Source organism: Strix aluco, chromosome 26, assembly GCF_031877795.1.
Source record: "Strix aluco isolate bStrAlu1 chromosome 26, bStrAlu1.hap1, whole genome shotgun sequence".
Lineage (NCBI taxonomy): Eukaryota > Metazoa > Chordata > Aves > Strigiformes > Strigidae > Strix > Strix aluco.
In genome coordinates, this window is record NC_133956.1 from 4436932 (window position 1) to 4450236 (window position 13305).

General features: G+C 56.2%; 2 protein-coding genes across 5 annotated transcripts; both read right to left on the minus strand.

Annotated features, from left to right (window-relative positions):
• Positions 1-1484: 1484 nt before the first annotated feature.
• Positions 1485-6912, minus strand: GPN2 (GPN-loop GTPase 2). 4 transcript variants are annotated; one of them, XM_074850915.1, is made up of 6 exons: positions 6875-6912; positions 5254-5699; positions 3641-3797; positions 3311-3471; positions 2608-2738; positions 1485-2133 (listed from the first exon to the last, which is right to left on the minus strand). In XM_074850915.1, the coding sequence occupies exons 2-6, from the start codon at positions 5668-5670 to the stop codon at positions 2061-2063; spliced, it is 939 nt and encodes a 312-aa protein (XP_074707016.1). In that variant the 5' UTR covers positions 5671-5699; positions 6875-6912; the 3' UTR covers positions 1485-2060. The 4 variants fall into 4 exon arrangements, with proteins under 4 accessions (XP_074707016.1, XP_074707019.1, XP_074707018.1 ...); XM_074850918.1 differs by lacking the exon at positions 6875-6912 and adding an exon at positions 6844-6864; XM_074850917.1 differs by lacking the exon at positions 6875-6912 and adding an exon at positions 5841-5952.
• An 845-nt stretch (positions 6913-7757) lies between these two features.
• GPATCH3 (G-patch domain containing 3) lies at positions 7758-12336 on the minus strand. Its single transcript, XM_074850965.1, has 7 exons — positions 11964-12336; positions 11244-11668; positions 9778-9952; positions 9357-9416; positions 8964-9085; positions 8693-8820; positions 7758-8101 (listed from the first exon to the last, which is right to left on the minus strand). Exons 1-7 carry the CDS (start codon positions 12319-12321, stop codon positions 7882-7884), a joined length of 1488 nt encoding a protein of 495 aa, XP_074707066.1. The 5' UTR covers positions 12322-12336; the 3' UTR covers positions 7758-7881.
• Positions 12337-13305: the final 969 nt, after the last annotated feature.

Consider the following 13305-nt stretch of genomic DNA (forward strand, 5'->3'; position numbering starts at 1 on the left):
CGGTGCAAACCCACTGCGCTCTTCAAGCTGTAGCTCTTTTAGGCCTGAGCATTTCTTGGCTCGGACGCGGCAGAGGTTCCCTGAGCTGAGAGGTTTCGCTCACCTTTGATTGCCATTTTCTCCAGCACCGGCACAGCACAGCAGGGCTGGCGCTGCAGCTACTGCCTGGGTGTTAAAATAAAAAAAGCCAAACAGCCACAAAAGCTTTGACGGCTCTTGCATAACTCCAGCTTGACCTGACAATACCCTTTTAAGCCACCAAATCTCTCAAAGCCATGAAAAAGCCACCATAAAATTCACATTTTTATGATCACATCTTCCATCCCTTCACAGCAACTACAGGGATCAAAGACGAGTCTGCGAGACCACGAGGCAAGGCTGGAGGTTCAGCTCCTGTTACGGTTACATGGGCTTCCAGACCTTCAGCCCCCCATGGTGCTGAAATGCAGCCACTGGGTTTCAGTCAGGAACATCCAGGGAAGTCCCTGGGCTCTTGGGAAAAGAGCTCAGGCCCTGACAGCAGACAGGAATTTGACTTTTATATTTGAAATGTCAGCGCAGTCTTTAATTGAGAACTGATCTGGTTAAAGCACAAGCTGTGTGCGCGCATGGAAGCGTGTGTCTTCTCCCTCCTTCTCCCCTGGAGCTCCGCCTGGCCCCAAAGCTGTGAGATGCAGGAAAATTTAGTTTGAATTCCCTGCCTAGCAGCAGTCCCTGCTAAGCCAGACCCCGCTCACATTTAGATTCACCGAGCCGGTGGTCCGCGGCCGCTCTGCCAGGAGCCGAACCGACCTGCACAAAGCAGCCGCCTTATCTTATGCAAGGTCTTGGGCAAGAGGCGATGCTGAGTCTGCACCCCGAGCTGGGAGCCGGGATTCTCACCCGCTCCCACCCTATGTGGGGCTGTGTGAGCTGCCGGGAGCGCTGGGAGGGCTGCTCGGGGTGGCCGCCGTCTTGTAGTGGGGACGCAGAAGGTGGCACGTGAGGCTGGTGGTGTCACCGGCTGGCGAGAGGGAATTAATGACAGGGGGAGGAGGGGAAGCCCCAGGGTTTGGGAGCTGGAGAAGGTACCACAGAAAGCAAGCCCAGAAAAAGGAAGGTGGATGGGGACAGACAAGCCAGCTGCTGGGAAAGGCCAACCACAGGCTCCCACCTCCTGCCGAGTCACACAGGGCCTACAAAAGCTGAGCCTGCAGTTTGTGTGCACACCGAAGGCCAGCGTTGGGCCCCTGGATAAGCACGCACGAGGAGTGACCTGCTTTCACGTCCCACAGTCGCTCTTCTCCCTCCCTCCCTCCCTCCCTCCAGCAAAGGCTTTGTCTGTAGCTCAGGCAGATCATAGAGGAAGAGGACGTCGCAAACACGGAGCCTTTCTGCAAAGCACACAACGCGCCAGCTGCTGTGACGTTCCCACCAGAGGCTTTTTAGCCTTGGGCGTTGTAGCACTTTGGTTTTATTTATTCAGGTTCAGCAAACTCAGAAGATTAAAGCAAGACGGAGGAGTGTTTTATTAAGAAAGAGTCCATCATTATTCAAAAAAAAAGAAAAACAACCATCTTTCTGTCCTCCTTGAGACAGATTGGAGGCTTCTCAGCCTGGATACTCCTGAGCACGAGGCCCAGGCACGTCCCTCCTATGCAGTAAACGCAGAACTTTGGGCTCAAGTGTCACTGCAGAAGAGACAGCTCAAACTGATTTTTCTTTTTCTGGATCTACCTTGGTCATGATGGGGAGGAGACTTGGCAAAGGTCAGTCTCCTTCATCTTGCTCCTCTTCTCTTGCTAACCATGCCTTCACCTGGCTAAATCTCCCCTGCTCCTGAGGAAAGACCCAGCTTGCCTCGTGCTCAGCCGTCACCTTTCTGCAAAAACACTGCTCTGTGCAGCGGGGCTGAAGCACAAGAGGTCAAACCCTTACCGAGAGGGAGTCCAGCAGCCAGACCTCCGCCTGGACAGGCTTTCACTTGCTCTGAGACACAGGACGCAGAGAGAACCCTTAAGCTCCGGGTAGGAAAAGGAGAGGTGTCAAAACAGAGAGCAGCTGTAGAAGAGGTGGGTGTGTTACAGATCCATCACTTGTTCTTCCACAGCTTTGTCCTGAGATTGCACATACTTCTCCTGCACTGCAAGTGTGCTGATAATGCAGTAATTAAGGAAAACAAGGGGCTGGGCTCAAACACTCCCTTCTGCAAGGAGCTCTTAACGTCCTCAGCGAGGAACCAGCCCCACATTAGCCTGAAGGCTGGCAGGAAGAGGCAGTACTGGCAGCAGCATGCATCACCTGAGTTATTTCTGGCTCTGGCTGATCCCAGACCCGACAATTGTATGGTTTGGATGAGGTGGAACGAAGCAGTCCAAGTGAGTGTGAGAGAGAGGAAAGTTGTCAAAAGATTCCTCCCACGTTCACAGTACCAGTTAGCAACAAATGTGGTGGCTTTGGTGTGGACAACTGTCTGCTAAGGTCTGGGCTCTCGCTCTGTGCCATCACCGAACAGCATCGGATGATGTTAGTAATGACCTGGGCCTGCAAACTGCCAGCCCCACCTCCAGTCCCCAGGGAAAGAGAAATTAAAACTCAACACAACAGAGGCTCAGTGGAGAAGGATACGAAGTAAAGTGGAAATCGGCTCCTACTGCTGCCGACATCAGAGCTTCCAGGCTCCTGTGCTCCTGGTCTCCGAAGGAATAGCCGTTGGCTTTGTCCACAGCCTGCATCACCTGCCGCATGCTCTCCTTATCCTGAAAGGGAGGGAGATGACACACAGGGAATCTGGTCCTTCCCTGGAGGCAAGAGCTCGCGCTGGGCTTTACCACGGATTTTCTCCAAGACTCTGGGCCACCCACCCAGTGCCCCAAGGATGCTGCTGGCCCCCCTGAGCCAGAGGGGGGGCTGGCTGACACCCTCCACCCTCTCACTCCCTTTCATCGCCTCTTGTCTCAGCCCATTTGCCTTTGTCGACACTTCTGCGAACTACCAGATGAACGTTTTCAGCCCTTCCTCCCAAATGTGTTCCTCCCAGTCTTCTAATTATTTCGTGCTCCCTAATTTGGTAATACTTTGCCCAGATTTGAAATGCAGGCACAGAAGAGCTGAATGAAGGGGGAGCCTTAATTCCCCACCCCAGGACACAAGGCCCACACAGCCCCAAGCTCATCAGCCTTTTCTCGTCCCTTGGCTGCCACAGAGTATCTACAAGTCTGAGTGTGTTTCACTGCCCTCCTCCATCCCCAAGGTTTTCAGCCCTCATGGCTCTCAGCAGCTGCTACCAACACTCCCTGCTCTCTCTGCCCCACTCCTCCTGCTGCATCACCTGGACGTTGAGCGGAACGAAGGACACCAGGCTGTAGTCCTCAATCACCTCCACCAGCTTCTCGTTGAGGCGGCGGTAATTTCTGAAGAAGGGGTCAGAAGCTAAATGATCAACCAAGTAAGAGAGATCCAGGACCTCCGTGTAGTAATCCAGGTTGAAAGCTAAAAGGGAAACACCAAGAAGCTCTGAAGGCAATTTGTAAATTGAAGAACGCAGGGAGATTTACCCCAGTTCCCCCACCATCTCCCAGCAACATTAAACCGTACCCCAACAGCTGATTTGCACGGGACGCAGCCCAATTCCACGTGTCTCCCTCACAAAGGCTCTTACCCAACTTGCCGTATTGCTCGATCAGGTCCATCTTGGAGAGGACGTTGACGTGGGGCAGTTCCACGTGCAGCATGGTGGAGAGCGAGGTGCAGAGAACAGAGATGAACTTGCCAGGGTCCGTGCAGTAGTGAGAATCCACCAAATGCACCGCAGCCAGCTGCACAGCAAAGGCACAAAGGGACAGCACAAGGTCAGACCCGTGACGATCCATCCGCTCGCTTTTGGGACAGTCTGAGAAGCAGCTGTAGGACAACGTCTGTGCAGACCTGACTATAACCACAGAGACTCCCACGTAGGGAAAGTTTCCTCCTACCTTCCAGCTCCTGTGTATCAAGCACTCTCATATACACGAGCACACATACATAAGTCTGTATCACCACATTCAAACCCACGGACCACCTTGGGGATTCAGGATCCAGGGTGCTGATGCACAGAAAGGGCCGTGGGGAGGCTTACAGGGGTGCTGAGCTCCACCAGCAGCACTGAAAGACACTTAAACCCGCAACTGCTCTCCCTTTCCTCAGGGCTCCTTTCTCTGCAGATGAAGTTTCCACGCTTGTCTGAACTCCGCGGGTTTTTTGGGGGTGGGAGCTGGAGTTAATTCTCCTTCTGAACGACACAACTGCCTCCTGATTTCCACCTTCCCCACTGGAACGCTCACGCACAGCGTACGCTCAGGAGCAGTAACTGTCGCACACCACGCTCTGCTGGGAGAACCAATTGTCATGCGGTTTGAAATAATAATTAATAATTAAATTAATGAGCAGTTTGATTCCCTGTGTTTTGTGCAGCTGTAACAACGTGGTCCCGGATCTCTGTTATGTTACTGCCTGTTACACAATGTTACTCAAACTCAGGGCTCTACAGTCGAGTGTGGTTGAGTCACAGCCATGCTTCTGCAGTAAAAAAAGCCAGTTTAAAGCTCACGGGCAGGTGTAAGCACTCAAGCGGGCAGCAAAACAGCAGTGTAACTATCTTTTTTTAGTAACTACAATTTCACGTACATTTATTTGAATAAAAATAACCTCTAGTGTGCAGATTCCCAGTGACATTCTCAAGCAAATGAACTTGCCCTTCTTGCTCACACCATACAGGGTTTGCACATTCATGGTTTGGCCCAAATGCAAAACAAATGCAACATAAGCAAGTTCGCTTGGTTATGGGACTCTTCTCACCTGCTCTTCCTCATTTGCATCTTCCATTGTGCAAGAAAGCTCCGAGCACGTACTACAACGTGCAGAGCGATTCGGCTTGGCTGCAGGAGAGCCAGGTAGGGCCTGAGATGACGCCTGAATTTCTCACCCAGCGCACATCTACCTCCCCGCTCCAAAATACAGCGCAGAAGGAACCCATGTTTCTGTTCTTGATAATCCCACTGCATTGAATGACCTGAATAAACCTCTCTTCCAATCCCTCTGAGCGTAAAATGGGACAAAATTCCCCTCCTTCCCTAATAATTTCTCGTGAAAGGCCAAACAGGTTAGTAAAGTAAACCGTCATTAGTACCCACAATCAAAAGCTCCAACCGTGCGTCTCACAGCTTCCGAGCCCCTTGCACAAGCACGTGGGGTGCTGGGCGTTGATCCCAGCTCCCTGCGGAGCCCCAAACCTACCCTAAAATTCCACTTGGCCAACTGCGCGAAGACGTTCTTCAGGGCGTGGTGGTGGGTGTAGAGCTCCACCTGCCCTGGGCAGTCAAACAAGTAGTAGTGACCCCTGAACGCAGCCAGCTTCTCCTGCAGCCAGTCGAAGTTGGCCTCCAGGTACTCCATGCAGTAGATCAACCCCCCGTTGGGCCCCAGCTTCAGGTTCTCCATCACGTCGGGCAGGGTGATGAGCTCGGCGATGTCCACGGCACACTGGTACGGCATCGCCTCGTTGGCGGGGTCCAGGTTCACCACCGTCACCTTGCGCCCGACCCTGCCCAGGAACTCCTGCATGCCCTGGCAGTAGGTCGTCTTCCCGGAGCCCGGAGGCCCGATTACCACCTGGCCAAAGGCCAGCGAGCTCCCCTTGCTGCCCTCAGACATGTCGGCTCATTTCCTTCTCCTTCTGTTGACTAAGAAAGGAAAAGCTCCCATTTACCATTTTATTTGCATTTATACGAATGCGATCTACTGGAATTCACACCCAGGGAGCGGGCGGAGAGGAAGGGAAAGCGCCACTGTGTCACTCCTTGCGCACCCAAGCCCCACGTTACCCTGTCACCCCCCAGATGGTGATGCCGTGGCTGAGAACAGGCGCAAACCCCCAGTCAGACGCACAGGGCTGTGCCTGTGGGACACAGACCCCTACTCCTGCCTGTGTGGGGGCGAGTTTTACCCTAGTTGGGTCCTTCCTGATGTGGCAGCGCCCGCAAGCTCCCCCCTTCGCCCCAGCCTGATCCCACGTCCTCCGCTCCATTTCTGCCCATCCCCATGTCCCTCTTCTCCTTCGTGTCTTCTCTCCTCCCCGTGTAACACCCATACCCCCACTCTCCACACATCCTCCCTTCTCCCCACGCCAGACTACGTCCCCTCACCCACATGCTTCTCCCCCCACCCCAGATCCCTTCTCCCCACCATATCCCCTCTCCCCCATGTCCCACATCTCGTGTCTCCTCTTCCTGCTGTGTCTCCTCTCCCCTCACATTCCATGTCCCCTCTCCTCCATCCCCTCTTCTCCCCACGTCCCCTCTTCTCCCCACATCCCTCTTTTCCCCTGTGTCCCCCCATGCCCCCTCTTCTCCCCATGACCCCTTTTCCCCCATGTCTCCCTCTTTGCCTACATCCCCTTCTCCCCACAGCCCCCCTTCCCTCCATGTCCCCCTTTCCCCTCTGACATCCTTTCCCCCCACATCCCCCCCCGCCTGTACCCCCATATCCCCTCTTCCCCCCCCATGTCCCTTCTCCCCCCACACCCCTTTGCCTGCACCCCCAGTTAGCCCCATATCCCCCCCCCCTCGCTTCCCTTTCCCCCACATCCCCTCCTCTCCCCTACACCTCCCGTTGCCCCACGCCCCCCTTTTCTCCCCCACATCCCCCCCTCCTTGCCCAGGTCCCTTCATCCCTCATACCCCCCTCATCTCCCTCACGACCCCCTCCCCATCCCGATAGGCCACCCCCAGTCCCGGCAGGCCACCCCCTGTCCCATTAGGCCGCCCCTGGTCCCGTTACACCGCCCCCATCCCGTTAGGCCGCCCCCCCTGCCGTTAGGCCGCCCACCATCCCGTCCCCATCCCGTTAGGCCGCTCACCGCCCGCCGCCGCCGGTGCCCCCGGCGCTGGGTCCGGGTCGCCGCGGGGGCCCCGAGCGCCGCGTTCCGGGTGAGGAACGGCCGCCGCCACCACGGCGCCCCCGGGCGGCCGGAGGGACCCGCAGCTCCTCCATCACCGGGACGCGAACCCGAGATCCGAAGCCCGGAATCGGGGTTTGGGTCACGGGTTCGAGTCCCGGCGCCGGCCCCTTTTCTCACCAGCACAACCCCACCCCCAGTTGTTTCCAAGAGAAGGGGAAATTACACCCTGCACCCCCCTGACACAGCGATAACCTTAAGGAAGATGCACGTGGCCAAGCTGGAGCCTGCCAGCTGAGCATTCACCAGTTCACATTTAACCCCCCAGTACTGGGTCACTGGGATGAAGGCTCTCCCCCTCCGCCAAGAAGAGTGCTTGCATCAGGAAAACGGGGCACGTCAGAGAGCTGTGGAAGGAAGCACCCGCTACGCCCGACCGCGGGGAAACGCCTCCCACAGAATTCCTCCGGAGGCTGCCAGGACGAGTCTTTCATCCTGACGAGTTTCTCCCAGGAGTGTGGGATTGTCACGCCCAAGCAACGCGAAGCTGCGGGCCAGCAGCGAGCTTTCGGCAGGACAGTTACCGTGCCACGGCTGGCCCTGTCTGTACTTGTCCTTCCCTAGGTCTCGAGCAGCCACAAACTATGAGTTCTGGTTTTTTTAGGCTGACCTAGCACCCAAGCTTGGTTGATCCAGGCAGTAGTATCGGCTTTAAACTGCTCGTCAAACACAACACCCTTCCCTGCTCCCACTGAACAACCAGGACCAGCACTATTTCCCCTCATTTGAACGGTTCAATGAGGGGAAAAAAAAAAAAAAAAAAAAAACCACAACACTGAGGCAATTTTTGTTACAAGTCTGTATTTCTTCCAAAAATAAATATTTGAACACTCTGCTCCAAACCCGAGACCAGGAGCCAGCCTGTGCTCGACAGGAGCAGAACCAGTACAAAGGTTGTGAGTCTCCGCTCAGCGTGACTGGGCACTGAAGCTCCCCAGAGCACCGTGTGACGCCCGGACAAACGCCATGTCCTGCCTGTACTTCATGGCAGTGGGTGGCTGGCGCCTGAGCAGCTGGTCACCGCTGTCCTTTGGGTCAGGGTCATCATAGATGGTAGAGATGAGGATGGGAGCGTCCCGTCGGGGTTTTTTCACCTTGCTGAAAGTTGGCAGTTTCTCCCCGTGGTACCTAGAGGGAAGCAGGAAACGTTTGGCCCAACATTGCTGAGGCAGTCAGACACGCCCGTGCGTCCCAGCTCATCTCCTTCACAAGCTGCAGGGGAGAAGTGGACCAAGACAAGGCAATAAGGACTTTTGTCCTATTCCCGGCTGCAACATTGCTCTAGAACAAAAGCCAGCCTCACAGTGAAACACAGCACCACACAAAGCCTCCAGAAACCCCAGAGAAGGGTGACGGTGCACAGCTACAGCTCACGTCGCTTGGGCTCTCCCCACCAGAATATTGTAGCAGAGGTGACCCTCAGTCCCCAAGCACAGCTCTCCCTCCGTGCTTGTGCGCTGCAAACGGTTCCAGTCCTACTCTAACACCACGAGCTCCTCTAAGAAGCACTAGATCGTCAGGAAGAGCAGCATATTCAGTTCTGGAGCTCTGTGACAGGCTCTGCCACCAGCTGCGCAGAGAAAGCCAGATCCCCGGGACAAGCCCTAGAGTTCTGGTTCACACTCGGCTCCTTTTGCGGGCCGTTAGCTGCTGTGTCAGCGCAGAGAGCCCGGGCAGAGGCTCTGACCACAGGCTGGCAGGGCAGGGTTGGGTACTTACCCCAGCCCCCTCTTGCATCTGGGGTTCTGACCCTCGTTGTCCAGAGCTTCGGCCATTCCAGAGTTCCTGCTCCCCAGCCCCAGCCCCTCTGTCCAGCCCTGCTGCTCCAGCACCTTCCTGCCAAAGCCCTGGGAGAGGGGAAAAAATGTCACAGAGTTGCTGGACAAAGCCCACCCTCATCTTCCCAGAGCCCTCCTCTCCCTAGCCCACATCCTCTGGGTATCGTCACCACAGCCTCTCCTGTCCTGCCCCGTCCCCTCCCAAAGCTCACCTTGGTGTATCTCTCGAAGGTGCCAATCTGTTGCCCTGAAACAGACCCATCCTCCAAACCGTCCCGGAGTCGCTGCTCCAGCCACATCTGGACCGAGTCCCGAGCATCCTTATCACCTCCATCTTGGGAGAAAGAAGCAAGAGTCAGAGCAGCACAGCTCAGGAAAGCCGTTCTCTACCATCATTTCCCCCAAGCACCACGCAACAAGGAGGCAGAACCCGTTCTTTTTGGCAACTCTCACTGCCAGACAAGAAAAACATTGTTTCAAGTGCACTGACATCTTGGATGCTTTCAAAGGATGACAGAACCCCACTGCAGAAATTATGCAGGGTCAGAATTTCCCAACCTCCCTGGTTTCCTTGGTGGGGGAGGGGGTGTTTTCACCTCAGGTACCTTTGTCATAGTAGATGCTCATGTCCACATCCCAGTCATCCGCAGTCTGCTCATCAAAGTCTGCCAAGAGAAGGAAAGCACCAGTTTTGGTGATGGTTGTGGAAGTCTAACGCAGAAGAGCTGTTTGCTGTTGGCCCAGCTCCCCATTTTCTCTAACAAAATGGGAAGGAAACAGTATCAGAGACTCCATACACCACAGCGCTTACACAACAGGCTGCCAGTGGGACCGCTGGGGTCTCTGGCAACTGGATTGAGCCACTGCAGGTTGTGTGATTGAGGGAAGGTTTAAAAAGTGATGGCAAGATGCTCATATCTGTAGCTGGTTTGGAATGCTCATATAGGGTTATACCTGATTTACCTGCAGGGCTGGGCCCCCAGCTCATGGTGGTTAGTGGCTCAGTGACACAAATACCAATGTTACCTCCATTCTTCTCCTGCCAGTATTGAGCATCCGTGTAGAAGACAAGGCCAGAGCCGCCTTTCTCCCACTTCAGCTCAATCTCCTCTTCAAAGAGTCGCTCCTCTGTGCGGTCCTGCTTGGTCACGTCCTCGTGCAGAGCCTCATGTCGCTCCCACTCCTCACAGGTATCATTGTCCTGCAAAGGAGCCGGTGAAAGGTGGGTGACACCAACAGCACACAGCCTCCTCCCTGCTCTCCTGACCCTCACCTTCCCTACGAAACAGCTTTGTCGACAGAGCTCGTCTCAGCCTGCTGTTTTCAGGCACTAACACGACCAGCACTGATGACCTCATTCCCGTGACTAATGCCATCTTCAGAGTCAGCAGACAGAAGTGGTGAAAAATACCACATCACACCCACTTCACAGCATGCTTTCAGCAGCGTACCCAATCCGTAACGCAAAGATGCCCATTTAAGGAGCAGGTGTGTTGTACGTAAAGTCAGCAACAAATTAATTCCACTCAAGTTGATCCCTAAAGAGATTGTGTCGGTTCCAGTGAAGCAGCTCGCTGGCACAGACACAGATCAGACTGACAGCTTTACTGCTGCCTGCCCAGTTCTGGGCAGAGCCCTCCAAGGAAGACATTAACCAAGGAACAGCCAAAAGAATGGCCAGAGATCCAGGAAACAGAGCCTGTGAGAAACAGCTAGAGGAGTCTGTTTAGTCTGGAGAAGAAAAGACTCAATAAAAAGTTTGTAAAGGAGGGAACAAAGCATTCTCTGTGTCCGCTGTTGCTAGGGGAACCTAATGGCATAAAATTGCAGCACCGATTTGGCATCTAAGTTAATTCTGGTATAGCAAAGAACGGGAATGGCTTGCCTCGGGATTGGGCTGCCTCTGTAATAACAGAGGTTTGTGAGAACAGGCTAGACAGGCGTCTGTCAGGTGGAGGGAGCGAGATAGTCTCTGGAGAGCCTGTCCAGCCCAGTTTTCTAGGAGTCTTTGTCATGAAAGCCATTTTTCTCAGAACGACTAACTTCAATCACAGGAGCATTCAAAGTCAACCATTTGTACAGCTCCGCGTGTTGTTTGCGGCACACAAACGTGCTCCCAAATCTCCGGTCACCTCATTTACAAGCAACAGCAGAGTCAGGCCAATCTGCCGTGCAGCAGAGCAGAGATCTGCTCCCACAGCACCAGCCTCTGCCTGCGCTCACTCCTCTGGACCAAAACCTTTGGGCTCAAGCCCTATAACTGCCTTGATTTGGACAAGCAGCGTTGGAGGTGTTAATGCCCACGCTGTTCACGCGCCAAGGGGCTCAGTGCATCAAAACGTGAACAACTGTATTTTAACACCATTTCTAGTCAAGTGATTTATACAATACAATTAAAAGATTAAAAATAAGCACTGAGAGAGTTACATCAGCCCTCCCAGCTTTGCAGCTACAATTGCTAACTTCGGACAGTGCTAGAAAAATCCACTTACGTCATCCGAGCGCGACTCCTCTTTCTCCTTCTCCTTCTCCTGCCCCTCCTCATCTTCCTCAGCACTGGCTGGGTGAGTCACCTCAGATGTTGCCAGAGGCCCCTCTTCCTCTGTGATCTCATCCCCCGTGGCAGTGTAAATTCTTTCTTCTTCTATAACTGTCTCAGTGTCCTGGTATTCAAAAGGCACATTCCCATACCTACGGGATGAGCCTGTCTTTGGAAAATCCAGCTGCAATTTCTTGATAATCCGGGGAGGCAGCCTGCAGGCCCGGATCAGCTCCAGAAAAACTTTCAAGGGGGTGCCCACGTTCCCATAAGGCATGAAGGAAGGGGGGTTGAACTCGGGAAGCTGCTTCAAGTCTGCTTCTGCAACAGATTCGCCTGCAGCTGTCTTGTCTCCACTGTAGGGAAACGTCTCCGTGCCTGGAGGAGAGAAGGAATGGGTTTGGGAGAGAACACACACTCCACCAGAGGGGTAAATCGAGGCCCTCCCGGGCAGGAGGGGGATGAGCAGACCCCAGACTGACTCTTCTTGCCTCATAATGGATTTAAGGCATTAAGGAAACTCCATGAGGGGTTTTAACCACCCAGTGCTCTCAGGTTGGCTGCTGAGACCCGCAGATGGTGGATCCGGTGCCCAACGGGTCCACCGGACCTTTACCAGGCCCACAAGGAGAGGCCCGGCCCGGCCCTCCCCCACCCCGGTGCCCACTCGTACCTGTGCCGGGGCTGAGGCGGACCCTGCAGATGAGGCAGCGGCCGGGTAGCGAGGCGCCGCCGGGCCCGACCCAGCGCTTGCCCGAGTACATGCGGACGAAGCGGCGGGCGCGGCCGGGCTGCACGGCCACCAGGCAGGAGCAAGTCCGCGGCGTCGCGGCCTCCTCGCCATCGCCCGCCGGCGGGCGCTCGGGGCGGTGACGGTAGTGGAAGCAGAGGAAGCCGCCGGCCTCCACGAACTGGCTGAAGTAGGCGCGGAGCTGGGCGGAGCGCAGCGCGGCCGGGATGCCGCTCACCAGGCAGTAACGAGCGGCGGCGGCGGCGCCGCCATTACCGGCGCTACAGCTGGGCGCCGCCATCTTGCCCCACCGAGCCGGCGCGTCACGGCAGCTGGGCGCGCTGTGATGACGTCACCCCCCGCAACGCCGAGTGGGCGCCGCCTGGTGGCGCAGGAGCGCGCTGCAGCCGGGCGGGGGGCGCGGGGGGGCCTGGGGGTGGCCAGGCCCCAGTGGGGGTCACAGGCCCTGGCGGTGGCAGGTGGCTGAAGGTGGCCAGGGCCCAATGGAGGTGACAGGCCCTGGAAGTGGCCAGGCCTTGAGGTGGGTCACAGGCCCTGGGGGTGGGCAGGCCCCTGTGGGGGTCACAGGCCCTGACAGTGGCAGGGGGGGAGGGTGGCCAGGGCCCAATGGAGGTGACAGGCCTTGGCAGTGGCCAGGCCCCGGGGGGGACACAGACCCAGGGGAGGGCCAGGCCCCAATGGAGGTGACAGGCCCTGGGGGTCCTCCAGGCCCCGATGGGGGTTACAGGCCCTGGGGGTGTCATGGCGCTGGAGGTGTCCAGGGCCCCCATGCTGTGCAGTGTAGCGCTGTGCAAGGGGTCCTGGTCTTGCCCTCTTGGTAAAGTCCCAGCGCTGTGTCTCCCATGATGGAGGGGTAGCCCTGTGGTGTCAGAGCTGCCTCATGGGCAGTGGCAGGGCAGGTGCCACGTGGGATAGGGGAGCCCACAGCCATCCCCTGTCCCCAGGGGCTGGTGGTGGCAGGATGGAGGTGCCAGGGGCTGTGTGTGCGTGCCCGGTTCGGTGTAACTCTGGCAGCGGGGCTGGTCGGCATCCCGCGTGCCGTGACTCACGCACGCGTCACCGGGCTGTGTGGCTCAGGGCTGCCCGTGGCTGGCGTGGGCCTGTGGAAATCAGCCGGTGACTCATGCGCTCCCTCCCCATGGAAAATGACCGTCATGGGGTTGAGATCACCTTGGAAGCCATCCGTCACCGTTCAGCAGCAACAGTGAGAGGTGGAGGGACGGACTGACAAAGCAGTCCTTCCTCCTGCCGGGCCGCTGGCTGA